General features: G+C 37.0%; 1 protein-coding gene across 3 annotated transcripts in view; it reads left to right on the forward strand.

Annotated features, from left to right (window-relative positions):
- Nucleotides 1-25,423, forward strand: part of TM9SF3 (transmembrane 9 superfamily member 3) — a 45,168-nt gene extending 19,745 nt beyond the window's left edge. For all 3 annotated transcript variants that reach the window (XM_053984435.1, XM_053984437.1, XM_053984436.1), the window contains exons 5-15: nt 2,020-2,097; nt 3,026-3,157; nt 3,679-3,845; nt 6,196-6,290; nt 8,135-8,265; nt 16,905-17,044; nt 18,587-18,655; nt 18,746-18,892; nt 19,050-19,133; nt 19,244-19,320; nt 23,771-25,423. In XM_053984435.1, the coding sequence (XP_053840410.1) occupies nt 2,020-2,097; nt 3,026-3,157; nt 3,679-3,845; nt 6,196-6,290; nt 8,135-8,265; nt 16,905-17,044; nt 18,587-18,655; nt 18,746-18,892; nt 19,050-19,133; nt 19,244-19,320; nt 23,771-23,838 (1,188 nt within the window). In that variant the 3' untranslated portion in view covers nt 23,839-25,423. The remainder of the gene's footprint in view (nt 1-2,019; nt 2,098-3,025; nt 3,158-3,678; nt 3,846-6,195; nt 6,291-8,134; nt 8,266-16,904; nt 17,045-18,586; nt 18,656-18,745; nt 18,893-19,049; nt 19,134-19,243; nt 19,321-23,770) is intronic.
- The last annotated feature ends 2,125 nt before the right edge of the window (nt 25,424-27,548 follow it).

A 27,548-nucleotide genomic window follows, 5' to 3' on the forward strand; every position in this document is an offset into this window, starting at 1 on the left:
CTGAAAAACCTTGATAGATTTATTAATAACAAATGTAAAATTATGATTTTTGAAGTACTCCAAACAAACTGAAGCTTCTGTAATGTGCAGAAAAGTGTTGTAGTGGGATAGGAAAGCCCTGAAAGGATGGAGACTGGAAGTATAGAGGACCCATGAGTAGGTACACATTGTCTTCATGTTTGGACTTGAGACATTTGTGTCATGGGTTTGAACTGGATTCTGAGCTAGGATAAGAACCCACTGTAAGCCTTTATGATTTGCAAGCAGTTAATATCAAAATTTACTTTGTTTTGCAATTGCAGTAGAAATTTCTTACTTATATAACATGATTAATAAGGTTTTAAGTTTCTTTTTCTGAAGCTTTCTGCAATGATACAGAGTTGCTGTGATAAAAGGTAATGAATAAGCAATGCTTGGTGGTTGAGACAAATTGATTTTTTTAGTTTTCCTCTTTATTGGTGTTACTTAAATCAAGTGATGGTTCATTTGTCAAGTTCAAGACATTTGTACAATGAAACCATTTTTTAATGCATTGCTTTTCTTCCATATGATAGCAGTGGATGTCAGCATAGGATTTTATTTCAGAGAATATTCTTGCCACAGTTACATTTCTTTTGTGCTGAATAAGTTGTATAGTTTGAAGTGCAGATAACTGCGTTTTGTATGTGCTTTTTAGAATTACATTTACACTAATTTCCCTGTTTTTGCTGCAAAATTAATAGTAGAAATTTCAAAATTTGCTATTTCAAATTCTGCCATCATTGTGAAGTCCATTTGCTCTAAATTTTAAGTTGGTCAGCATTGAGTAGCAGCCAGTAATGAAAATAACATAAGATATTCCCTTAAAAGACTTTTTAGCATGGAAAGCTCAGGACTTCTTTATCAAATTCTGTTGGCACCAGTGGGCAATTGCTGGGCTGGCCTGTGTGAGATGTTTAATTCACAGATTGTCACCGGGGGATTTGTTCTAAACTGTGCTTCATAGTGGCAGATGCTCTAATGAGAACTGTTATCTGCTTGAAACAATTTTGAAAGCTATTGATGTTTTGAGTTGCTAATCTTGAACCAAGTTGTAATTTGAACTGAGGAACATGGATATCAAACCTCAAACTGAATAGTGCTGGCATCTTGGGGTTTTTAATACGTCTCAGGACTGTGGTGAGTCTTCAATCTACATTTATATGCTTTCTGCTATACTCAGTAAGAGAACAGTTTTTGGAAGGGATAGTTCCTTCTCATTCATTTTAAAATAGATATGTACAAGGGGGCTGCATTTGTTTCAACATCGCTAAAAATCCTGATAATTTTTGGCATACTTTTGAAAAAGGTTTTCAGGTAGGTCTGTATTTAGTTTGTAAAATTGTTTTCATTTTAATTTTTAAATGCAGTCTTGCAAAAATTGTCAAAAATACTTTGTGCTACCATATTAGCACCATATAGTTCATTAATGCAATTACATTTTCCAAATCACAAGCAATCCTCTCTGCAGCTGGTGGAGAACTGACAGCTGTAATATGGTGTCACCCTGTGATAGTCTGTCCATAAACATACTTTTCCATTTGGTTTCAGAGTAATTTATTGGCCATTGAAGTGTCTAGATTCATAGTAATTACGTGTATGTGTGTATATATATACACACACACACACACATTATATAGATTCTGTAATCATGAAAAAGGTTTGTTGTATTTGTCAACTACAGATTTGTGTCTTTGGTTAGCCTCACAGAGACAGAGAGAAGTGAGGCAGTGTAAGACTGATTCTTCCCTCTTAGACAAGGATGGACATAAGCATGGACAAGATTCGATCCATGAGGAGGGGTGGCTGATGTTCATTCTATGCCTGACCTGTAGATGCCAGTCTATGAGAACATCATTCCATTGTTTTTTGCCAAACCCTGTTCATTGAAGAAAACATCTAAAGTGGATGATTTTTAATGATGTGTTTTGGCTTTCTGCATGTGAGTATAGCAAAAAATACTGTGAGGAGTTCTTCAAATATAAACATTTCTCTCTTCAGGTGAAATGGAAGAAATCAGATGTGAAGTTTGAAGACCGATTTGACAAGTATCTTGACCCATCTTTCTTTCAGCACAGAGTATGTATTGTTACAGTACATCCCTTTACAGTGGTTGCATTAGTTCAGATGTCATGCAATTTTTGGATTACATCTTTGAATTTTCAGATTTTCCAGGTGTTCTGGGACAATAAAACAGGGAGGTCTGACTGTTGTTTAAGTGGCAATGTTGCTGCTAAAATAGGATGGCTCCATTTTTTTAGAGTGCTTCAATAAATATGCAGGCAAGCTTCAAGCCTGCAGAAAATACAGGGTAGTTCAAGAAAATCCATTCAGGTGACCAGAAGCAATGAAACTTCAGGGACACAACTGTGCAACTGTGTAAGCTGAATAAGGGCAGTTGGCCATAGGCACACTTCTTTCTGAAGTAAATGCACAGCAAAAAGCATTAGCCTAAACCAGTTATCAGTTGTGGCACTATCAGTTGTGTCTAAATCTGTGGTTGTAATCTCCTTAATGGTAGTGTACTGAGCTGTGCTACTTTCTGGAAGTAGAGACTTTCTCTACATTCTCTTTGGAGCTCAGTGAAAACCAGAAGTATATGCTTTTGAGAGCAATAACGCTGCTGCACCTTTTCATCCTGTGCAAAGCAGTAATTCCTTTGGCTTTGCTACTTGAACCTCTTCTCTAGGAAGGCAGCAGTACATTGTGTTGCCTTTTGCTTACCAAGGGAGCATGCACAGCCAGTTCAAACTTTGCTGCTGCTGAACTGAGTTGTGGTAGCTTGTCCTGAGCAAGGTTGGTTGTTAAAAAGGTTTATATATGGTGTTTCACAGGCCAGTTCTAGTGTCACTCTGAAAATGTAGTGTTACTTACAGTATGTATTGTTACTTATTGTTACTTAGCTAGTGCTGACAAACTGTCCTTATAGGCAACAATTGATCCTTATTGGAACAATTTGAAATGCATTTACAGTTCTAAATGTTATGGGTGTGCTTTCTTTTTGTAGATTCACTGGTTTTCAATTTTCAATTCTTTTATGATGGTGATCTTTCTGGTTGGCCTGGTGTCTATGATATTAATGAGAACTTTGCGAAAAGATTATGCAAGATACAGCAAGGAGGAAGAAATGGATGATATGGTAAGTCCTGCATCCATGCTTTAAAAACTCCTTTTTTAAGGTTTATTGTTTCCTTGTCGTACATTCATTGTGTTAGCAGCTCTGAATGGCTTTCTTCTATTGGACAAAAAATGCCTTTTGTGTGTCTTGAAAGTGTTACCGGTTTTCTTTGTAACATGCTTCTAGGTTGCAACCCAAAAAGCTCTCTCTAGTCACTGTGTTAATGTTCATATCCAACCTTAGAATAAACTAGGTCCATTCTGACTTTGTAGTAGAAGCCTGATGTACTCCTAAGCACCTTAGAGGCTTTAGGGACAGGGAGGGATTCTGATAGATTTTATTGTGTCATACATTCAGGTAGTAATTTGTTGTTGTCTTCATAAACATCTGAAAAGTAAACGTTTCGATTTGATGCATTCAGAAGAGAAGACACACTTCACTTGAAGTTGCTTTATTAAATCAGACCTTTTGTTTTTATGTAGCTTATGTGTTTGTCTTGAATTGTCATGACTAGACTTAAAATTTGTTGTTGTTGTTCCCAGGACAGAGATCTAGGTGATGAGTATGGGTGGAAGCAGGTCCATGGAGATGTGTTTAGACCATCCAGTCATCCTCTAATATTTTCATCGCTTATTGGTTCTGGCTGTCAAATTTTTGCTGTGTCTCTTATAGTTATTATTGTTGCAATGATAGAAGATTTATACACAGAGTAAGTATAATTGTGCCATGTCTTCCATATATAAATGTTCAAGTGAACAGAATAATTACACAAGTAATTGTTTTAACTGGCCTGAAAAAAAGTGTTTGAGAGTCTCTAATAGTAATCTGTAGATCAGATGTAGTATTAAGAAGTGCTCTTTTAATTTGTAATGAAACTTTGTCTTACTGTTATCATGTTAGTTGGTCTCCTTTGATTTTCTCTTTTAGTGCTTGCTTTTTGAATGATTTATTTTGAAACTAGTTCGTTGTTCTGCAGAATCACTAGTAGATAATATAGGAATTATATGCATTCAAAGGTACAGATTTCACTCCTGGTTTCGTCCAGAGTAACAAGATGTTGGTATATTTCTTACCCTACTTCCCCACCATGTCCTGTGAAGACTGAAATAAGAGTGTGCTCTGTTGTGAATAGTCCTGTTTCCTGCTGACAAGTCAGTATTAAGTCAGTCTTATCACAAGTCCTCTTAAGAATGAAAATGTAATTCTTTAAAGTTCTTTTGAGCATATAGTGCTCAGCCTGTGTTGACGTAGAATCCCCAGAAATAGGTCCTGACTGGAAAGAATCCATTTAAAAAAAGAAATAATACTCAAGTTTAAATTTAACACACTACTTGTAGTTCACCTGTTTCTTCACCTGTCTCTTCATTTGATTGAGATTTTTGGATTACTGGGTGGTTCATCTGCTTCTGTAGTGATTGTGTTTTGGGTATTGGAGGCAATTATTGGCTTGTGTTTGGGGTTTTTTGGTTTTTTTACAAGTGATATGTTTTAAGCAGTGACTAAACTGTCATCTGCGAGTATCACCTGTAACTTGATTTTAACAAGTTGTATTGCTTGTAATGTGCCGCTAGAGGGAGCTCTTGCTTTTCCATTTAGTGGCCTTTTAACGGTGTATTTTAAAAGCCACTCGTAGTACCAGGATCTTGGCATATTTTCATTTTCCATAGGGTGTAATTCCCCTCATTGTGTCTCATGGTTATATTTCTAGACAGGCATACATACACACTCTTTAATTGTGCAGCATATCAGCCCTTCAGAGGACAAAAGGATGTATGTGCCCTGTAGGGAGGCTGTAGGTCAGTTGTAAAATGTATCAGAACAGTATTTTTTTAATAGATATGTGCACTTAGTCTTTTATTGCAATAGGCCTTTCTGTCACTTTCAAAGTGAATTTAATTCACTGTGTGTAGTGGAACAATTGACCAGATATGTTCCAGACAATTCTTACGTTTAGGAAAACAGCACCAAGTCTGGTGTTTTTACTGGTAGCCTGGATTTACACAGTGGCAGTGCCATTTCAGACTGTGCCTGCTCTTGGGGGTTTTGCATGTGTTTCTAAATTGTCTTAAGTTATGAGAAGTTTTTAAAAAACAAATATTAGTGAAACAGTCCTTCAGTGTGTGTGACCAGCAGGTATATTTGCTTTGGTCATGCTGTCATGGAAGCTTACGTGCTAAAGATTGCTTCTTTGAGTACAGCAGGCATCCAGGAATGGTTCCTGAAAAACCAAAATGGCAGTAACTAGAATCTCTCAGAGCAACTAATTTGAAGAAAGTACAGTAAGTCAGTTGAAAACCTACTGCTATTTGCTGTTGAAGAATAGCAGAGGGATGTGGAGAAACAGTTCTATTAATGAATAACATTTATATCTTCCTATTCTTAGATATGATCTTTTAAAATGTATTTGGAAATGGCTTCTTTGATTTAAAATTATTAGCTTTGCTTGTAAAATTTCAGAAAAATTATGCCAAAATTAGTAGTCCAGCATTTAATGGGGTGACATTTAAAAATTACTAAGCTCTTCTGATTGCACTACTTAATGCTGATTTGTGACTTCATTATAGTATTTATAGTTTCTAAATCTAATTTTCTGCCAAATGAGCACTTTTGATCTTAAAAGTTAATTTCTGGGGGATGGCAGAAACATTATTCATAATCTTAGTACATTATTGTTAATACTGGCTTTTTGACATTTTATCTGCAGTTGAATCTTACACTTAATGTATGTCATGTAAATAGTTATTTATGTACAAAGTACACACATCCAAATGTCAGGGTATATTTATCAGAGGTGAGAGTCTGTACTCCAGTTAAAATAAATGCATGTTAGGAAAGAATGTAGTATGTCACATTGAATTTCCCACATTGAATTAGACTTGGCCAAATTCTTGTGTACAAACAGTTCCCCTTCTTATGCAGATTTTACAGTTTAAGCACGTCTAAATATTTGTATTTGTATAAAAATATTAAATAACTGCTTCTGCTAAAAATATAGGGGTTTTTTTCTCTAATCATGTTTGGTTTTGTATTTCATTTACCAAAAACATCCCTTCTTGTAGGAGAGGATCAATGCTTAGTACAGCTATTTTTGTTTATGCTGCAACATCACCAGTGAATGGATATTTTGGAGGAAGCCTTTATGCTAGACAAGGAGGTAAATTGTTTTCATGTTTCAGCATTTTCATTGCATTGTTAAATGGAAAAGTTATTATTTTCTGATTTGCACCAGTGTAGAAGAGTCCTCATGGAGTTAGATGGAATCCATTAGATTCTTAATAAACAGAAAATATTTGAGTATATTTAACTTTCATATTATCTACTCTGTCAGTACTGGCTATGCTTTCTAAAAAAAAGTAACTGAAGCCTTAGGTTATTTAAAAGAGCTAAAGAACTGTTAACAGTTGTGATTTCTGAATTGCTTGTTATACTCTCATATATAATTTTTGGCTCATGACATCCACAGAGCCTTTCCCTTTTGTGTAACATGTTGTTAAACAGCTCATGTCATCTCCAGATGACTCCTACTTGGTCCTTTTCTGTAAGTACTAGGGGGGTTACGTTAGGCTAACACAAAAAGGACAAGTATAGGTTATTTACTAGACCATTAACTGCAGATGGGGAAAACTGTTTATATCATCTTTTAAAGAAAGTTGTTCTACTTTCCAGTATATGCTCTACTTTACACTTAGCAAATCAAAGTGAGCATCAGTAGAGAGCAGAAGCCAAATAAAATTGACAGAAGATTTGAATAGGGTGTCTTCAAATGCTCCCCACTATGCCTCTGAGTTATGACCAGTTAGATTCTTGCAGTGCACTAGCTTCATCCATTCCCTATGCTGCAATAAAAGAATAATCAATATCTATTATCTTCTAGAATGCTTAAAAAAACCTCTAGTTTGCAAAAGAAAATTTGTATCTTTTTATCATGATATACCTGTTAGTGTTCAATCTCAACTGTACTTTGAGCTTGGAGGTTAGAAGTTTATTTTCATGTGGCTTGTTTATAAAGCTAGCAATTTGTACAAAACCAGATCTAGTTAGAAAAGGGTTGCTGTGCTGTAATGTATTGTGCTCTGTAGTTGAGCCAGATAAGCTTTTTTTTATTACAGATAAACATGTATCAAACTGTGAAATGCTGATTATGTTGGCTCATGGTGAAAATACATATGATTGTCTTGATAAACATGCTTTTTAGAATTGTTTTTACTTACTGCATATTAATATCACGGTGTATAAATATAGACAGTATTTAAGAGCACAAAAAGTACAGGGACTACAGATAGGGGAAATTTTTAAGGTATTGCCCAAAAGGATTTCTTTGATCTCCTCAAGGAGCTCTAAACTAAAGAAATAACTGCTAACAAGTGTTCTGTTCCCTTGATGATTGGAGTTTAGAAATCACTTTCTTTCTACCTTTTCTGTTGTTGGAAATGTCAGGTTTTCCTGTATGTTAAATGCTGTGATACTTTGCTTTTTACCAGGGATAGCCATTTCCTTAATGCATCCTGAATGTTGTGTCTGGGTTGGCCTGGTCCAGCTTGGATCAGGCCAACCCCGAGCAGGTGCTGCCTGGAAGCAGCTGTAGTGCTGAGCTCTCCTGTGCTCTCAGGGTGGGAGCAGGTTCTGCACAGGGCCAGCTCTGCTATCTCTGTCTCTTCTCACCTGCAGCTACATACACCCTCAGGTTTCACACCCCAGCTTTGGCCAGCTTAGGCAGCATATGCTGTTCTTCAGCTGAAATGTTCTTGTGCTGTATCCCTTTTCTTATCTTTTCACCTGGCCTACTAAATTGATTAATGTGCTGCATCTTGTGGGTTATCAGCACTCAGATGAAACTCAGTTTGCTCTTAGCTCTTGTATTGATGTAGTATGTTGTTACTTCTTTCCCCTTTTTGTGGGAGAAGTAGTCAAATGTGTAAATTCTGGAGTGCTTGCTAATAAATTTAAAAAAAAAAAAGCTGTATCTTACCAGTCCCATTGAAATGTCCCTTCTTACAGGAAGGCGATGGATAAAGCAGATGTTCATTGGAGCCTTCCTTATTCCAGCAATGGTGTGTGGAACTGCCTTCTTCATCAACTTCATTGCCATCTATTACCATGCTTCGAGAGCTATACCCTTTGCAACCATGGTGAGTTGTTTGATTGGAGAATTTAAACTCCACAGTACACACAGGAAAATTACATTTTTTTAATCAAAATATATTTGTGAGTCATAGTTTAGAGCTGGCTAGTTAGAATTTTATCATGGGATGGGGCTTAAGGTGCTTCAAGTATAATTAATTTTAATCACAATAGCAACAGCTGCTGGATGCCAAAAACAGTCTTATCTCTGCTTAAAGTAACACTTTGCTTTGTATTCAAGCTTAGTGTTTTAACAATGGGGGAAGTTAGCAATGTAAATTTTCTTCTGGATGGCCAGTGCAAACTGATTATAATATAAAATGAAATACAAAGGGATTCCAAGTGAAAGATACTTCTAAGTCATTGCAATCAAGCTAAAAAATAAAAATAAATGATCAGGCAACAACATGAGATAAAACATTCTGAGCAGATTTGTCTTTACAAAAATGACTCACTCTTTCCACTTTAAGTATTATTTACTGTCCAGTTATGGTCTTGTGTCTGTACATTTACCTTACCACTTGAAAAACTATGCTTGTTGTAGTACTTTTTCATTTAGTCATGATGACTTTCTCTATTTCCTTTGTCAGGATTTTGTTTATGTTGGCCCCTTTCAAGCAACCTCAAATAATCCTGTGAATAAAATGTAGGAGATAATCACTTGTCACTTGGGCAGAATTTCTGTTTGAGCTTGTAAGGGTTAGAGTTTTAAAGCAGAAACTTTTTTGAAATACGCACCATAAAATTGCTTTTTCTAATTATGTGCAGTAGCATTGTTAACTTAAAAGAATATCTTAATATAGAAAGTCTTGTTTTCTTTTCAGTGGTATCTGTAGTAAATCTTGGAATTTAGCATTTTTATAGATTTCTTCTTTGCATATCAGTTTTTTGTGATATGTTAGGTTGTTCAAATACTTCAGAGACATTCAAGTAGCCTTGGATTTCTTAGTTTAGAACTACCATAAAATGAAGCTTAGTATCATAAGTTTCTGTCTTATATATTGCATTATTTGGGTTTGTGATGGGAGTTCAGTATGTGACTGAAAATATTTCTAAAGAACACATTGTTAGTGATTGAAGGTGATAGAGATTATAAATGGTAACAAGAAGAGAGACAATTCTTCCAGGAAAGACTTCCAATAATTTTTTATTGATGGAGGAATCATTCTGGGTACATTGCTGGTTCTAGTCACCTTCTTACTAACAGTATTTTCAAAGCATGCCTAAATAGCAGCTTTTACATTGAATTCATTTTTATAAAACCACTAAATGTAATATAAAGCTAAACATAACTCTTCACTTATTTTCTCTCGTTTTCTTCTTCGAGAAATTAGATTAAAATTCTATCTTTGAATAGTGTGTTTGTGTTAGTTGGTCAATGTGTCCCAAAGCAATATTGTGTCGTTTTTTCTTTCCTATGCTAGCAGCCATATAAAATACTGTCATAAAAGTTTACAGCATTGATCTTTGATATGTGCAAAGAGACTCTGTTTTACTGCTAAGCAAGCAGTTATGGTATCCCATTTCTCACTTGTATTCTCATTTGGAGGCCAGGATTGCTGAGGGAAGGCGATTCCACATGTGCTGAAGTTTGTCTTGTGAATTTGTTCAGCTGATTTGTATTTTAAGACCATGGGCACGTGCAAGGAAAAGCAAACTGATATATAAATCTTCAGGGTTCAAGTCATCAGGATGTTAGGACTCTGTATGCACAGTGATTTTAATGTTTGCAAGGCTTTATGAAAGCATTTGAATCATTGTGACTGTGGCAATAAAACTTAAGTGGAGTTAGCAGGCAAGCAGGTTATGAATCGGAAACTTCATCAGGACGAGCAACGCTCTAATGACTTCAAATCAACAAGCTGGTTTGTAGAAGGAAATGGAAATTGTTTGCAATTACCATGTTATGCTTCAGGTTGAAGTCCCCAGGAAGCCCTCTGTCTTTATGGATGAGATCCCTTTGTGTCTTTCCACCTCTGTTTTCAATGCAAAGAGGCTTCCAGAATTGTCTAATGCAAATTTGCTGCTTTCTTGGGGAAATAAAACCTCTGCCACCTAAATGTACTAGAGCACACAAATAACTTCCTTTATCCTGACATATCTTGAAACCACCCTCCTTGATTTAAATTGCTGGCAAGTATTGCCCCTTCATCTTGATTGCCATAAATCTGGAAAAAGCAGAAACGGAGTTACTGAGAAAAGTTTCTTAGCTAAAAGGTTGCTAAGAGACTATTCTTAAATATGTCATCCTGTACTTTGCCAGTTTTGCACTGCCACTTCCCAGTGAAGTATCTAAGTAGTCTCTGTGACTTAATTCTTCTCTCCAGAGGGATTTTCCAATGGAATTTAGGCAAGGGCAGCTGACAGAATCAAATCCAGGTCATCCAAACTGACACTCAGTTGCGGTATCTTTCACCTACCTGTTTTTCATTATCTGTTTTTCTACACTTTAAGTCCTCAAATTCATTGGGCTCTTAGGACCTTCATGCATCTCGTTGTAGTCTGTTTTGAACTTCAAAACTTCACCTTGTATAACTCATTCCTGGTGTCTGGCATCTCCTTGAAGATGTGGCAGGGCTTGGGAAAATACAAAGCTTGTTTCTGAAATCAGTCTGCACTCTTGGGACTCTGCCCTTAGCCCTTTTAGATATACTTGCAAGCTGTCTTACCTATGGAATGACAAACCTTCTGCAGTGAAATAAGCCATGAGCATGAACAAAGGCTTAAGCTCTTCTTGGGGTAGCTTTCAGCTGTCCTTCCTTTTAGAATGATATCAAGAATGTGACAGGTTTTGTTCAAATATGAGACCTTTTTAAATCTTAATGCATTAAAGCTTTCCGGAGCATATGAAGGAGATACACAATCTGCCTTTTTCACTCAGCCCTTCGCCTTTATAGGAATGCAATGGGTACTGTTCAGTTATTCATGCTTTTGGAGTCCAAATTTGATTTTTTTGGTCTTTGGTCTTTTGTTTAGTATATCCTCTTACTGGTGAACTTTGAGTTCTGAAGTTGTTATACATCTTGACTTACTTTCTGTTGATGTCTATCAGTCTTTCTGGTGTATTTAACAATCATCTTTACATTTGTGTGTGTGTGAGTGATACGTAAAAAGTGGAGCATGGAAGATTTAAGAAGACTTTTAAATAATGGTACGTGAAGTGACTTCTCCATAATATGTTTGAGGAGTATAGTACTAGTTCTGTGCAGAAATACTGACTAATGCAGAATTTCTACAGAGTACAGCATGATTGAATTTGAAGGGACCATTTTAATTCTGGCATTTCATAAGTTGTGACTGCTTATGTTGTTCTGTGAGTGATGCATAATTTAAAGATTTCCATTAAGGGCTACTATGACTAATGTAATATTCTGAATGCAAAATCTATGAAGCTTCTATTAACTGTTTTAAGATTTATCATTTTTGTTTTGTTTGAACAGCAAGTTCCTTTGTGGCTAAGGTTTCCAGTGTGCATTTTTAATGATTTAATTAAATAAGGTTAAGGACACTGTGTTTCTCTTGGGATTGAGACCCTATTGTTTGCATCTTTTTTACCTTGTTTTGAAAAGAAAAGCGTTTCCTCCAACAGATAGCTTAATCCAAGCTGCAGCTTTCCCTGACAGCTTTGACTTGATATGAGTATTGACTGCCACTAAAAAAAGAGGACCTGGTAGTACCAACGATTTTCATGCCTTGAGTCAGATGAAGAAATACATCTGGCTAAAAAAAGGAAAAAAATCCTGTTACATGCATTCAGCAGAGTGCTTCCTCAAATTGCTTGAAAGTGACTGTGCAATCCTTGGTCAAACCCGTTCATTTTGCTAAAAATAGACAACTCTTTAATTCTTCTGCCTACATTTTCAGCAGTTCAATTTATTACCCAAAGCAACAGTCTAGATTAACAACTTCGTTGTAGTAAAGCTAGTAACTCTTCATTTTGAAGCCTTCTGTTCTATTATTTTTTTTTTAATATTTGGACAACGTGCAGAAAACTGTTGTGTTATACAAATTTAGTAACCTCTATATGGGAGGGAGTCTCATGACTGAGAGTGCATTTTGGAAGCTGACAGGGAAGATCAAGCTGCTGCTTTGACAGTTAATTTTTATTGCTTTTCTTCCCTGTGCATTAAGCAGACGTGGCACCATAGCCTGCCAGTAGCTGTTTAATATTAGATATGCTCATAAAAATTTTAATTATCACCCTTGAAAGAAGTTTAATCTACAGTTGTCAGGAAATATGAAACATGTGGCATTAGGAAATAAATTATATCCCTCTTCACAATGTTTCTTTTCAAATATGGAAAACTGAATTCTGCACATTCAGTCAAGGGCAGTAGAATATTCTTTCCCCATCAAAACAAAACAAAAAAGGAGTTAGAAGGAATGCAGGCTTGGTGAGGTTGACAGTCTCTTCTATTGCAACTAAAACCTGCAAACTATGTCAGCTGCTAGTGTATAAGATATTTTGTACAACAAAATTGCAACAGTCAAAATTAAAAGAAGTATTTTTTAATATACTGGCTTGGTACAAAAACTCATGTAATTTGTTTTGGGTAACATGGATTTTAAAGAACCTCTGCTTGTTTGCTTGATGAAAAAACAGGTTTGAAGATCTAATGTATTTGCCTCTTTGCATATTTTGTATTTTATGAAGTAGTAGTTAAAATGGTTCTCTGAATTTCTCATGGCTGATATTACAGTAATGATTCTTAAAACACTCAAAGATGTAACTTTCTTATGTCTGCCTGTCACACAACTACTGTTATTGGGATTGGATTTTTTAGTAGGTTGTCAGTGACTTTGGCAGAAGGATAGAGCAGGTATCTGTTGGTCTTGTCTTCATTTCTCCTTTCCATTTGAGATGGTCAAGTGGAAGTCATTAAGTGCCTGAACTGCTTTTCCCATTGTATTCTTGCTCTTGTAAACCTTTTAGGCAGAAATCTTGTAACTTCACCTTTAAGACGCTTGTTACCCCAGTACCCTGTGTTTGCTTCAGTTAGGATTTAGACTCTGTAGGTTTGGATATTGCTCAGCCTGCAAAGATTGTCCTTGCCATCTGTGGCTATGGGCACCACCTGTTTAGTTTGAGAGGAGGGGCACTGGTTTTACCTCAGACCTGTAATTAAGAGGAGCATGCCTGAAAAACACCAGCCATCTCCAGTCATCTCTCTCATCCAGAGAAGGCTTATTATTGCCAAGAGTGGAGAAAGTTGTTTTACCAGTCATCAAACTGAGCAGGGAGACTACCTGTGAGTCAATGAGTGAAAAGCAAGAAGGAAGATGCTGCTGAGTTCAGCATGGTGTGTACAGCCAGTACTGGTTTTGTTGGTCATCTTACTAAGACCAGTAGGTTGCTGTCTCGAGGATGGCCTTATTTCAGTAGAAGGAACATGCACATCTTCTTCATTTTGGATAGCTTATCAGAGCTAGGTGGGAGTAGGAGACATTGCTGAGCCTGTGCTATGGTTCATCCTTGTTAGCTCAATTGTGTCTCCTTTGCACTCCAGACTTGGCTCAGATAATTTTTAGACTCCTGAAATGGCTCCAGGATTAAAAGGAAAAAATGTACTTCACTTTCAGGTGTCCTCATAATACAGCATAGCATTGAGACAGATGGTGTTTCACTGTTTAACAAAATGTTGACTTTATCTAATGCTGCTACTAGGTATCAGTGAAGATGCTGGCTGTTCAGTTTGAAATCAGTTAATTTTTCAGCCGAATGGATAACAGAATGTAAGGTGTTACACCATTATCAGTCATATTTTGACTGATCTGATAATGAAACCACAGATTTTCTGATGTATGCCAATTGTAGGTGTACTGGGGATAGCTTGACGGTACTTACTGAAGTCATTATTCAAGAAACCTGGATCTGTCTCAGCTTGTATTATGCAGATGAACATTTTAGGTTTCCAAGCTACTGCTGAGTCAGTTTCCTGAATAACACAACAGCCAAGCCCTGCTGGGTCAAGTTGAGCCCTTTCCTTTCCTACCCGATTTGAAGCCATTCAGCTCCGCAGAGGGTGTTACTAGAATGAAATGCTACTGACAGCCTTGTTTTATCCAAGAGTTTGCCATCTAATCAGTAATTAGGCCTGGATGTTCCTTGCTTGATTCCTTGTCCACGGTTATAATCTTTCTGTGTGGATTCTGTAAAATAAACACATTTTGCAAGATGGACAAGTACAAGATGCTAAGTGTTGTTCCAGGTGAGCTTAGAGCCCAAGGCAGTTCCTGGGCAGTTTCTTTATGCAGTAAAGCAGTGGATTCTCTTTCTACCACTGTCTCCAGTCAGGTGAAATTTTTAAGATCAAGAAATTAAGCTACAGTCATCTTAAAACCTGCACTATAAAAGACAGCTGTGGCTGCATGAGCAGTACAGATGCCCCTTCACACTGCCTGGATCTGATCTGAGCTTTCTGCCTCAGCCAGGTGTGAAACCTACCTGCCAGAGCAGGATGGACCACCTGACACATCCAGAGGGCCTTGCTGCAGGAAGCAGAGCACACTCTTCTTGAAAATGGAAATGGTTTCAATATGTTAATCTCAGAAATTTTTTGGGTACTATTCAGGCCTTAATTCTTAAAATTCTCTTCTACTCACTGCATCTCAAACAAGCTGGGACTTTTTGGTGAGGATTTTGATAAATATAGCACTCAAGATGATGTTCTTTGATGTTTCTGATACTTTTTGACATTTTTCTCTGAAAATTCTCATCTGCTCCTTCATTTAGACTGAGCAGTTTTCAAGGGCAGAACCTGTATCCATTGAGTAAGTTGTATGCTTCTCCTGAAATTTATTCTTAGGCAACCTCAGTGTCCTACTTAAAACATTATGCTTGTTTGCCTGTGTTTTTTGAGTAATGGAAGAAGATAAATGGGAGATACTAAATTAATTGTGTAAAAACTGCTTTATTTTTATTATATTATTTATACTTCAAGTATAAGTACAATGTAGCGTCTCCTTATTTACCAGTGATGCTTCATATTTTAGTGGCTCGTGAAGTAATTCTTTAATAACCTCTTCTCAAAGATATACAGAGCAGTCTGGAAAGTGCTTCTGCTTGTTGACCCACCAGTTTGGTGTACCCCTCCTGTGAAGCATGAAGGCTTGCTCCATCCAACCCCAGGCAATGTTTTCCTTTCACATTTGTCCTGAACTAGCCAGTAACAGAAGAATAACCCACTGACTTTAGTTAAATGCTGCCTTAAATTTGTGTGATTCACCTAATGCTAAGTTTGTATTGAGCTAATGTCATTCTTTCTTTTCAGCTGCTTGTTGTAGATTTCTTAGATACAACATACATGAGCAGCTTTTATTTATCCTCATAGTAACTGCATCTTAAGCAAGTCAATGTGTACTCTTAAATGTGTTCTGCTCTCTGTTGTTTAGCATTAATCTGCTGCCATGGACTTTGCATTCTGCTGGAGTGAAGACAAATGTAGCTCCTTTGCTCAGGAGGCACCAGGGTGTACACAGAGCCTGAGGCAACAAAGCCATTAAAAGGCAGTATTTTCATATGTTTGCATAGAAAAGGTCACAGGGTCAGTAGTCAGTACTGTGGTGATTGCATTATGGGCAACTCTTCTGTCTTTAATTATCGATATCAAAAAGCTACCAAACTGTCTAATGCTACTTCTTTTTGTGCTAAAGAGTTACAAGAATGTCTTGCTTAGCACTTGAAATTTTTCTGGTTTTGGGAGATAAATTATGTTGCCTTTAAGGAAGAGAAAAAATGGAGCTACATAAATATAGAGGCATAAAAAGATTCGTGGTAGATTTTTAGAGAGGCTGTTCCATTGGAAAGAGCTGGAGCATTGGCTTGACCTTTCCTGTATTGTGCATAAACTTGATTTCTATATGTAAATAGGGTTGTTGTGCTTCTAAATTATGTATCTTTGCATACCAGTGATCACTGGTTTCTTTGTCAGTCCACGTTCTTAATTGCCTGGTTGGTGCATAGTGGAAAACATTGAACCCAAAATTGAATCAAAATTGGTAGCATACTTACATGGTTTTGTGATTATTATTGGGGTGGTTGGTTGGCGCTTTTTTTTTTGTGTTTTTTTTTTGGGGGGGGGGGCGGTTTTTTGGTGTGGTTTTTTTGTTGTTTTGGGAATTTTTTTTTGTGTGTGTGTGTTTTTTTTGTTGTTTTTGGTTTTTTTTGTGGTTTTTTTTTGGTGGGTTTTTGTTTGTTTGTTTGTGTTTTTGTTTTGTTTTGTTTTTGTTTTTTCTTTTTTGTGTGCAGGTACCTAACTGGTAGATGTTAATTCCCAGAGAAATTCCCACTTTTACTCTCTGCAAAACTGTACAAAATGCTGATAACACTTTCTGTTATGAAGTACCATGAAGATTTCCTTTTACTTCTTGTGCAATGTACTGAGTATAATGATTAGGTGGAAACAGTAAAGCAGTCTGTAATGGTTTTGTTCTCTCAACTGATGGATGAAAATATACTTAATAATGTTTATTAGAAAGTTTATGAGGGAAGAAATGCTTCTATTTGGTAAAATATATGGTGACTAATGCTTCATAAGTAGGAGTATGATTCTACAGCAATAACTACTAAGGACTAATACTAGTTGATTATCTTCTTTTGTTGTCTTAGACCTGTTTTTTTAATTGCAACTGTAAATGTTACTTGCAGGTGGCAGTGTGCTGTATTTGTTTCTTTGTTATCCTTCCATTGAACCTCGTTGGGACTATTCTTGGCCGAAATCTGTCAGGACAGCCTAATTTTCCATGTCGTGTCAATGCAGTGCCTCGTCCTATACCGGAGAAGAAATGGTAAAGACAAGCATAATGTTAACTAGAAAGTTCACTTCAATACATTTAAAAGGGCTTTTCTGGTGTTCAGCTTTCATGGAATACTCCTTTTAATTTAAATTGAGTTGTGCCTAGAAGAGCCACTCAACTGACATTTACTTAATGTGATTTTTCTTTTGAATTAAAACATCATGGTTAATAGTTGTAGCAGATTTTACACTCCTGGATCACTGATTCACATTTTGCCTGAAATGCTCTTTAATCCCTGTGTAAAGGGGGTGGTGCCAACTCAGTTCTTGTATAGATATATTGACACTAAAACCTCTCCACTTCAGTTAATGCCTCTTACAGGTTTAGGATTGAGTGTGCCTTGGAGGCAGAACTGTTCTGATTAATGGTCTCCTAACACAAGCTGAGACATATTTGCAGGGTTATGGTGGGGAGAAGCTTGTAATGCTGTTCCCAATTCTGTACTTTTGTTGATGGCACAGAGCCTAAAATATTACAGGTAAATGGTTTGAACTGTAAAGAAGGCTTTATAATTTTTGACATGAATGCAAAGTGGTGCCTAGTCTCAAAAAGTATACTTAGGTTTTTGGAAAATTATGAATGCAATCATTTTTTCCTATTAATTCTGAGGTGAAAGCAGCAAGCTACGGAAATTAAAATATCCTCAGAGGATTTTTTTAATAGACTTTTCTTGCTTTTCCTGTTCAGAGGAATGGAACAGATGAAGTGAAAGGGGCACTGAAACATCTAAGCCTGTAATGTCTAAGAAGTGCAGCACACTTAGTCTCTTGTTAGTGGTAGGTTGTGCAGCTCAGATGTTAGAATTTAATTTATATTGTGACCAGTATCTTGGAAATCTGATGGATTTTGCTGGATCAGCATAACAGTTAAAAATACTTCTCTTGACGATGATGAAGTAACACACCATCAGCTTAGACAAGTCTCCCTATAAATAATAAAAGAAACTGCAAATGAAATCACTGGTTACTAGCTGGATTCAGCATCATTGCAAGTACTAAGGAGAGGTCACCTTTTAGTGACAGTGTCTTCTACAGGTAGCTAGGTATTAATTTTTAACTATATGTTCATGACTCAGTATAGCCTTAAAAATGAACACAGGTTCTTATTTATATAACCATTATCCTGTGAAATTTTGCTTGTGCTTTTTGCTGTATCTGTAGCCATCAACAGCACTGTGTTTTTACTGCCTTCGTGCAGGGCTAGTGGATGTCACGGATCTTGATTGCTTCAGCCCTTTTTGTCAAGAAAGATTCTTTCTGTGGCCTTATGGCTAGTTAGAAGACTAACCTTATGCCTGTAGGTGATAGGCACGAGCCTCATGGTTTTTTTCAGCTTCCCCCAAGAGTAACTTTTTGTTTTATCCATACATGTGACATTTTTGAGGGAATCTTCCTAATCTGCTAGTATGAGACAGAAATATTCTTGTTAGCATGCCTTCTAAACAGTCTTCTGTGCTGTATTAATAATCTGGTCGTAATATGTTTATAAATGAAAAATTTCAGTTGTCCCTAAACTAATCCTAATATCTTTCAGGTTCATGGAACCAGCTGTTATTGTTTGCCTAGGTGGAATCCTCCCTTTTGGATCAATTTTTATTGAAATGTGAGTACATCAGCTGTTTTCCAGTTTGATCAAAAATTACAATTTAAGTAAATTACAATATCATCTGCATACTTTGTTTACTCTCTTCAGGTATTTCATTTTTACTTCATTCTGGGCTTACAAGATCTACTATGTTTATGGCTTTATGATGCTGGTTCTGGTTATCCTCTGCATTGTGACAGTTTGTGTGACCATCGTTTGTACGTATTTCCTGCTAAACGCAGAGGATTACAGGTGGTAAGTGTTGCATTGTTTTCATAGTTAACCAGATTGTGAGACTTGTGTAGAAAAGCAGTGTTTCTTCAGTCTAGATGGGTCTTTTCCAAGTGCATTGTGCATCTTCTTGGGAAGCCTTTTGGCTAGTTGTATGATGGACATGTCTGTTTACTTTTAGGCAATGGACAAGCTTTCTTTCTGCGGCATCAACTGCGATTTATGTTTACATGTACTCCTTTTACTACTACTTTTTCAAGACAAAGTAAGTGATAGTTTTCTTGCTTGAATATCAGATTACTGCATTGCCAAATCAGTTTTATTGGTAAAAAACAGGGGAAATGCCTAGCATAAATTTCTATCTTTCTTTTTCAGGATGTATGGCTTGTTTCAAACATCATTTTACTTTGGTTATATGGCAGTATTTAGCACAGCTCTGGGAATAATGTGTGGTAAGTTCCAGATATTTTGAAGGTTTTCTAACAAATTTTTTCAGACTCATATTTCTGACTTTAGTTCGTGGTTTTGGTGGTGGAATGTGTACGCCTGCAAGATCTGCTCAAAAATTCTTGAAGAAGAATCTGAGGAGTTTTCTGCTTATACTTGATTCCTACCTTACATAAGAGATTCCTGTGGATTGTGTCTTCTGATAGGAAGATAATTTATATATTGTGCAGGGAATTTCACCCTCTGTGCAAGCTTGAAAGACTCAGTATTTGGCAAGAAATCCTGCAAAATAAATTCCAGAGGAAGCTGAGACCATGCTGGCATTTTGCTTTGGATTTTTTACTGCCACCCAAGACAGGGAGCTAGGTGCACCCATTGAGGCATCAGTGATAGCACCATAGTGACGACAGTACCATGTGTATCTTGTGGCATGTGTATATGAGGGTGAGCAGAACAGAGAACTGAGAGCTTGAGGATAACATCTGAGAAATAAGTATTGCAATATTCACAGGTGAGGAGAGTTCAGGGTGCTCCTGTGTGCAGCTGGATTTAATTGCTCTTTAAGATACTATTTTGACAGATGTTTAGACAAAAACATAGTTCATGGCAGGGAGGTCATCTGTTAAAGCCAAAAACTTGTTCACATGTTAACTTTATTTTTATAATTTCCTTTATTTTTATTGTTACAATTTCCTTTATTCACTTCAGCACTTCAGCAAGTGCTTCTTGATTCTTCTGCACTTTTCTGTAATGCTGTTTTTTTGGTGAGGGATCTTAATTTAATACTTCTTAGCAGTGAATAGTCCTATAGCTAGTGGGAAGATTTCTTAGAGTTATATTTGAGACACAAGATGTCTTACAGGAACTTACTTCTGTAAAGTATATATTTCTTGATATCTCAAGAGGGTGGGTAATATCACAATGCTTTATAAAAAGGGAAGGGAATTAATCATTTAACAGCTGAGTACCTGTTCCCCTTTTCTCTCATACAATGTGATTTTGCTTCATCAGGTTCTTGGCACATTACAAGACTTCCCTGCTGTTTCGGTAGTCTTGCAGCCATTTTTTTTCTTTAATAGGCTTATACTTTTCAGCTCTAATGTTTTCTTTCAAAAGTGCTCAGGCCAGTATTGATTAAAATGTCTGTGATGCAGAAGCCAAGCTTGTCCCAGTTTCTGTAATTAAAATGTGTTTTAAAACACAAAAAAGGAAGATTGTCAAATGATTTCTTCCCATGGTAGGACACTATTTGATGGAATATTAGCGTAAAATCCAAATTTTTCAAAACCAGAAAATACCTCAGCACACTAAACTTTATTTCCACAGCTCTATTGAGATTTCTTTTTGTCTTTTTAAATGTCTTGGAAGAGAAGCCGTGAGATTCCTTTTTACTGAGAAGTGCCATTTTCAGCATGTGGAGTGGAGAAAAAGAATCCCCTGTCAAAAAGCATTTGTGTAGGGAACTTGCAGCCATTGAGGTCTAACAAAAACATTTGTGTTAAAGAACTGTGCAGTGTGTGTGCTACTGACTGTAGGTCTGTGAAAAGTGTGTGGAGCTGTTCTTTGGAGGCTCACATGGGTGGGCGTGTTGGGTATCACAGTTGGATGTGAGATGAACTAGTTAGGGCCCAAAGCAGCCACAGGGAAACACTCTGTAGGAATGGATCATCCAGCTCTGGGTTTAATGCCCTTGACAATGCCTAGAGAACTCAATCCCACATGTAGTGGGATGCTTTGATCCACAATGTTTGCTGCTCTCTGCAGAGCATCTCGGTTCTGGGACCGGACAGTAGGGAGCCTGTGAGAATTTCCAAACCTTTTGAGCTCCTCGTGTTTCCCTCGTAGTGGCAGAAAAGGTTAAGACTCATTTCCCAACTTAGTGGAAGGCTTAGAGGCTACATAACATAGAAAGGCCTCTTGCAATACCACACTTCAGTATTTAAGTATACTTAAAGAGCTTTTAAAAAAAATTGGTGCTTACAAAGTCACAACTGCAGTAACTGGTAATTGGTTTGAAGTACTAGATGGGAATTAATCTCTTTTTGCTTTGTGGTTATTCTTCCTCAGTATTTGGATTTTTCTCTTTATTTAAAAGCTTACTGTTCTGCTGAAATACCCTTTCAGTCTATTTCTGCTGAACTTAAATAGGCCATAACCAGGTTATAAATATCACCTGGTAAGGTGTTTAATAAATAAATAAAATATTTCCCTTTACTATGTGTTTTTTTTTTTTTAATTTAGATGAGCCAGCTGCCTTGCATTTGAATCTGGAGGATGTTCTTTAGTCCTCATTGCCCAGGGTTTCTGCCTTCCTGCCCCATGTTTTATTCAGTGCCTGTGAAGTAGCCTTGAGGCTTAAGCCCTGCCTTGGGTATTGGCCATTAGTGGCCTTCATGGCTAAGGCACCTCTCTGATTCAGAATAGGTTATGATTTGTTTATGGGGATGAGAGCTTGTGATCTCATGTGACTGCTACTCTCTACTCCTCCCCCTCACTTCCACCTCATGCATTCTCTAGATCCCAAGTGAAACCCATTTATGCTTTGTTCTCTCAAATCTCTGTGATACCTGGCATCACATCACTAGAGAAACTCTTAAAGAACGAGTTGTGGAATGTATCTCAGTCTGGCAATGGAAATGGGCATTGGATCTCTTGGCAGTGTTTGCTTTAACAGGGAAAGCTTGGTGAGTCTTAAAGCAGGAGTCCAGTGCCATTATTTTGTTCATTTACTTCATAAGACAGAAGATTAATTTCTTGCCAAGCTGGAGAAAAATCAGCACGTGCTTCTGTGTGACTCCAAGCTCTCATCACCTCTTCACAGCCCGCGCTTGGGTCTGTCCAAGTGCTGCCCTGGTCTCTCCTTGAACAGTCAGGCCTTCCTTCTGCTGCATCCTCAGCTTCCTTGCAATCAGCAACCTGATCTTGTGTGTGCTGTACTTGTTTTAATGGAACTCTACTTTGCCCAAGTACAGCCCTTGTTTGCTGGCCAGTGGAATGGTTGCCATGATATTTATACAACTTGGAATGCTGTGCTGTACAGAAGCTGAATCCACAAGCTCCTTACTGCTCCAAAAACGTTGGAATGATTTATTATCTATTTAGCTTTGCCTTGTGCAGATTTCTTGATTGGGTATAAATATTGGGTTTTTGAGGGTCTAAAAATCAAAACTTTGTGACAGCTTAATGGCTGACTTCATAAATTATCCCATCAGTCTCCAGGATTTAAAGAACTCTTCAGGATCTGAATAATTCCATAGTCAGCAATGCCAGCTGCAGGTCTGTAGAGACTTAATATGTAAAGTTTGGCTTAAAAATTTTACCATGGGTTAGACTTCTATATTTAACATGTCTTCTGCAGTTCTGGTGCATCCTAGTTCACTGCAATGCTTTGTTCTGGGCTTTTCTTCATTTCTTCAAGGAAGGAAAAATATCTTTTCTCTTAAGAGTGTTCTTTACCAAGCATCCAAGCATTTAATGGAGTTCTCTGTAGTGATTTACAGACCCTGACTTCTCTATCCATTCCGTAAAATATGACTGTTGGCAGTCAGACAGCAGTTGTCTCTAATTCTTGCCTGATTTTCAACTTCACTTCAATCATGATGATTAGCCAAATTGACTTACTCTCATTTTGCTTGGAAAAGATGAAGACATTCCCAGCTGCTGTAAGGCCACAGTATTTACTGAGCCTGGCAAATCTGAGGTTCTCAATTTGACCAGGAAGGTTGCTGAATCTCTTTCTGAGAAGAGGCCTTAGTCCAGTGCTTTTCTTTAATTTTTCTGGATGTCCTTAATACTGCAGTATTTTGGGTTTAGCATAAACTGTAGCCCCTATCAAAAACTCAGTGACCTGTTCTTTTATTACTGCTGTGACAATGCATACTTTGCTCATGACTCTTACTAATTTGAAAACCACAGGTTGCAATTTCTTTAACTACTAACTGCTACTTGTTAATGTCTTTGTACAGACCTCCTTGGAGTGTAAGCCTCCTGGGATGAGGATCTATTATTATTTGTGCTTTGTGGGAGGGAAGAAGCCATCTGCCAATAAAACACTCATCTAGAAGGCATGTAACTTATAATAAAAACCTGCCCTCCCATCCACCTTCCCTGCAGAGTGGGTGATTGTATGTTTTTTACCCTCTGCTCAGAAAAAATGGACTTGGTTATTGGCAGCAGTAGGGGGGCTGCTATATTTATCAAGGCCAAGTGAGTGTGGCCTCTTGGTAAGATGGCTTAATGGATTTAGATTGCTAGACAGGGCAAGTTCCTGTCAGCCATTCAGGGGGAACGTGGATAATTAGAGTTTGAGAACAAGTATTGCAGGTAGAGAAGTTTCTGTGTGCAGAGTATGTGCTTTATGTGACTTTCTCTGTTTAAGTGTGTGTGGTTCATACCACTGGCTTGTTTTGATGATCAGCTCTCTAACATATTCAATGTTTTTGGTTTCTTTTGCAGGAGCTATTGGTTACATGGGAACAAGTGCCTTTGTTCGTAAAATCTACACTAATGTGAAAATTGACTAAGGAAATAAGAAAATTGAACTATGGATCAGCTCCTGTTTTCCTGGGGATGAATTTGCACAGCAAAAAGCGCAAGAAGAGATTTGGGTTTTAACACTGGGCACTATATGGGTCTCCATTTTGTGGATGGCTTAAAGTAACATCTATTTCATTGATCCTAGGTTCTTACTGACTGCTTTCTCCAACTGTTCACAGCAAATGCTTGGGATTATATGCAGTAGGCATTACTACAGTATGTGGCTAATCTTTCCCCCCCCAAAAAACCAACATCAAAAAACAAAAAACCTAGCTCATTAAAGATGAATAGACTAGCTCTCTTCAGTGAAGAGGACAAACAGTTTGTTTAAAGCATTTGTTCCATTCAATAAAAAGAGGGAAACTTGGCTGCTAAAACTACTTGATTAGTAGTCTTCCTGGTACTCAACATTTCTAAATTATGTAAAAATGCTGTTCCAGAAAGATTACTCTTCTGATTTTTACTGCCATTGCCAGAATAGGAGGTATGTTTTGTATTTTCAACTCCAGGTGCTTTTTGGTTTATTTGCAATATCAACTACCCTACACTCATTTGTTTAAAAAATAATTTAAACATATATAAAACTCCCATATGCATGTAATATATCAGCTATTGCTCTAGTTGGACCAATTTCCCTTTATTTATCTTTAAAGTAATATCCAGCTACATCTTAAATCCATCCAAAGAAAATACAGTCTGAAGACGGGATGTGTTCTCTGCAATGCAATTTACTGTACAGTTAGAAAGCAAAATGTTAAATGAAGAGGATTTGTTTGTTTTTTAATAAACACTCTGAGGTCTAGATTAAAACAAAACCAACGTTTTAACTGAATGTCTAAAGTGATTCTCCTTTTTTCCAAGTTAGTCTTGCATATTTTTTTGGGGGTTTGGGTTGAATGAAGATTTTCCTTTAGACATCTTACAAGGGGTAATAAGTGTATATAACATTAAATAATGTAACTTAGGTGTAGATCCCAAATGTATTTGGATGTACAGATTTACTACAGAGTACTTTTTCTGATGATTCGGTGTAAAAATGTGTGAATTTGGGTGGCTTTTTACATCTTGCCTGCCATTGCATGAAAAGTTGGGGTTTCTTCACAATGTGTGTATGTCATGCTTTTCTGTTCTATTTCTCAAGCTCTTACAGGAATTAAATTTGTAATTTAGAACATTTTAATTTTTGTTAATCCTATCTGAACACTTGTGTAACATCAAAAGCACAGTTGCTTTATAGTGTTCAGAAAACTAAAATAAACTTTTCAGACAAAAATGTTTTGATTGTGAAAATAGATGAGTTTGCAATTGAGAATGTTTGAAAAGGCAATACTGCTGAGCACCAGTTTCTGTATACAATATTAGTGTGGTTTTCATCTATCAACCACCCCTGCTTTGAATTCAGAATTTGCTTACAACTGTATTGTACAATACAACTCCAAAGTGAATGACCAACCCAAAAAGATTCTTCTTGGCTGTGGCAAAGTGTTTTGTGATCCAGCCAGTGTGCTGAGAAAAGTGGGGGTAAGTGTGGACTGAAATAAATGGGCAAATAAAGGTTAAGTCTTTCTAAGATGACTGTTAATTATGCACTGTATTTAGTTAGAAATATTCTGAATGTGTTTGTGACAGATTTGAGAGCCACTGGGCTTGATTTTTTCATGGGTTTTTTTTAGACATCTGCCATGTAGGAACGTTTTCATCAGTGTGACTGTCTGAAATAGAGCACCTGCCACGAAAAAGGAAACTTCCTGAATTTAAAAAATGAGCCAAATACTTGTATTGATTAGCACTGTACTGTTTCTATATAAAAAGTACAGATAATGCAGTAGCCACAATGAGAAACATCCATATTTAGCTTGGGTGAACTGTACAGGTAGGTGATAGTGGGAAGCAGTGCATCCTTGCTGTATATGGCTTCTGAAAAGTATTTCAGCTTTTAGCTCTGATTTCCCTGGCCAATTTAAACCAGTCTGTCAGAAAATAATTAAGTTTTACTTCAACTGAATCATTGGTGTCTGTAGGTGAACACTCTGCTGCTAAACATAATAATTCTTGTTTTGTTTGGAAGTACAGGCCAATTTTAAAATGAGCTTATAACCTGTGTCAACAGTTAGTTCGTCTTTGTTCCAAAACATGGAGACTTAAAGCAGAGACTGGATTTTGTACTAGTACTTGCTAGTGCATACAGCTGTGGGAAGTCCTCTTTTCCTTCTAAATCTGAAGTGAGAAGCCATTATCTCCACGTAATAAAAACATTAAGTACTCTGCCAAGATAAAAGTTTTTTTAAAGGAAACATTATGATAATGGGTCTGGTTCTCTGTTTAGAGCCCTGCTATGTGATTAGTCTATCAGAACCTTCACTAAACCATTTGTGAATTTCATTTAATCACTTTTAATGCCACAGGATGCTAGGTTGCCTACTTGCTTTTTCTATCCTCTGGCATTACTGGCTTTTGCATATCCAGATAGGATTGTATATCTTCTAAAGTGACATTGAAAGATACTGCGCAGGCATTGCTTTTGTTTCTGCAAGCAGGTTCCTCCAGAGAAGTACTGTGTTTAAATAATTGACATTTTTATACAGCCACCCTAGCACGTAAGTTGGGAGTTTGCTTTGTTTTCTCCCTTTTGGTTTCTGAAGGAGTGCAAAATGTGACCAGATTTCAACAGCTTGTCTTTATGGTTGCTGTTTGGGGCAAGGCTGTTTGCTCCCGCTCCCCCTCCTTGCCCTCCTCCCCAAAAATGTGGGTATAGCTTGAACCAACTTGCTTAATAGAAATGGCAAGCTCTCTGCTTAGATGATGTAGTCCTTCCTCTTTTATGGAAGAAATAAAGATCTTACAGACAATACTCCTCTTACCATGGTTGTTTCTTAAGAGTTTCTGGTTCTTGAATTCAGGCTTTTTGATAGCTCTTCAGTTGGCTGCTCAATGCTTTTCTTCCCATTTCTTGGTACAGGGGCCAGGGATTTGGGTAAATAGTTCATAAACGATAGCCAGTCTTGAGCAAATGGTTTAGGTAAATATAATTGTAAATATTTTCAGTTGAGGCAGAGTGCAACATAGAAAGTGCCTCTTGTAATTCATATATGAAAATATATGAATGCTGGATTGGAGGGAATGGAGACTGTAAATAATCATTACATTATGCTCTTTTTGATGTCTGAATGTTTTGAAGCCAGATTGTATTAATTTCTCTCCAAAATTACATTCCAAAGTGTATAAAGGGCACAAAAATTGTTTTTTGTAGGATAGTCCCAGGTGTATTTTTTTAACAAGTTTCAGGTTAAAAAAAAAAAAAACAAACCAAACCACACTATTTACACTTCTGGTGCTAAAACAGTAGAAGTGATAGCACGTTCTTATCACTGTCATTACTGCAGAGCTAACACAAATGAGAAAGTTACGTTTTGCTCTAACTTGAACATCACCACTATCTAGCCAAATTTGCCCAAGGAAGTATATATATACAGTTTCACTGAAGACAGCAAAATTCTTGTAATTGTGAGTGCTTCAGGAATTTCTCCACTGGAGTGTGTTAGGAAAACATCAGCTCAAGCAAAGACAAGTCTCCTCTCCAGTCTGTGGACAAGTAAACTGAATAGTTGGAGCTGGAGTTTAGGGCTCCTGTTTTCTTGAATGAACTCTTGACTCTGCAGCTTATGGTTCATTTCAAGTCTGATGGAACTGTAGATTG

The sequence above is a fragment of the Vidua macroura genome, chromosome 8 (assembly GCF_024509145.1).
Source record: "Vidua macroura isolate BioBank_ID:100142 chromosome 8, ASM2450914v1, whole genome shotgun sequence".
Classification (NCBI taxonomy): domain Eukaryota; kingdom Metazoa; phylum Chordata; class Aves; order Passeriformes; family Viduidae; genus Vidua; species Vidua macroura.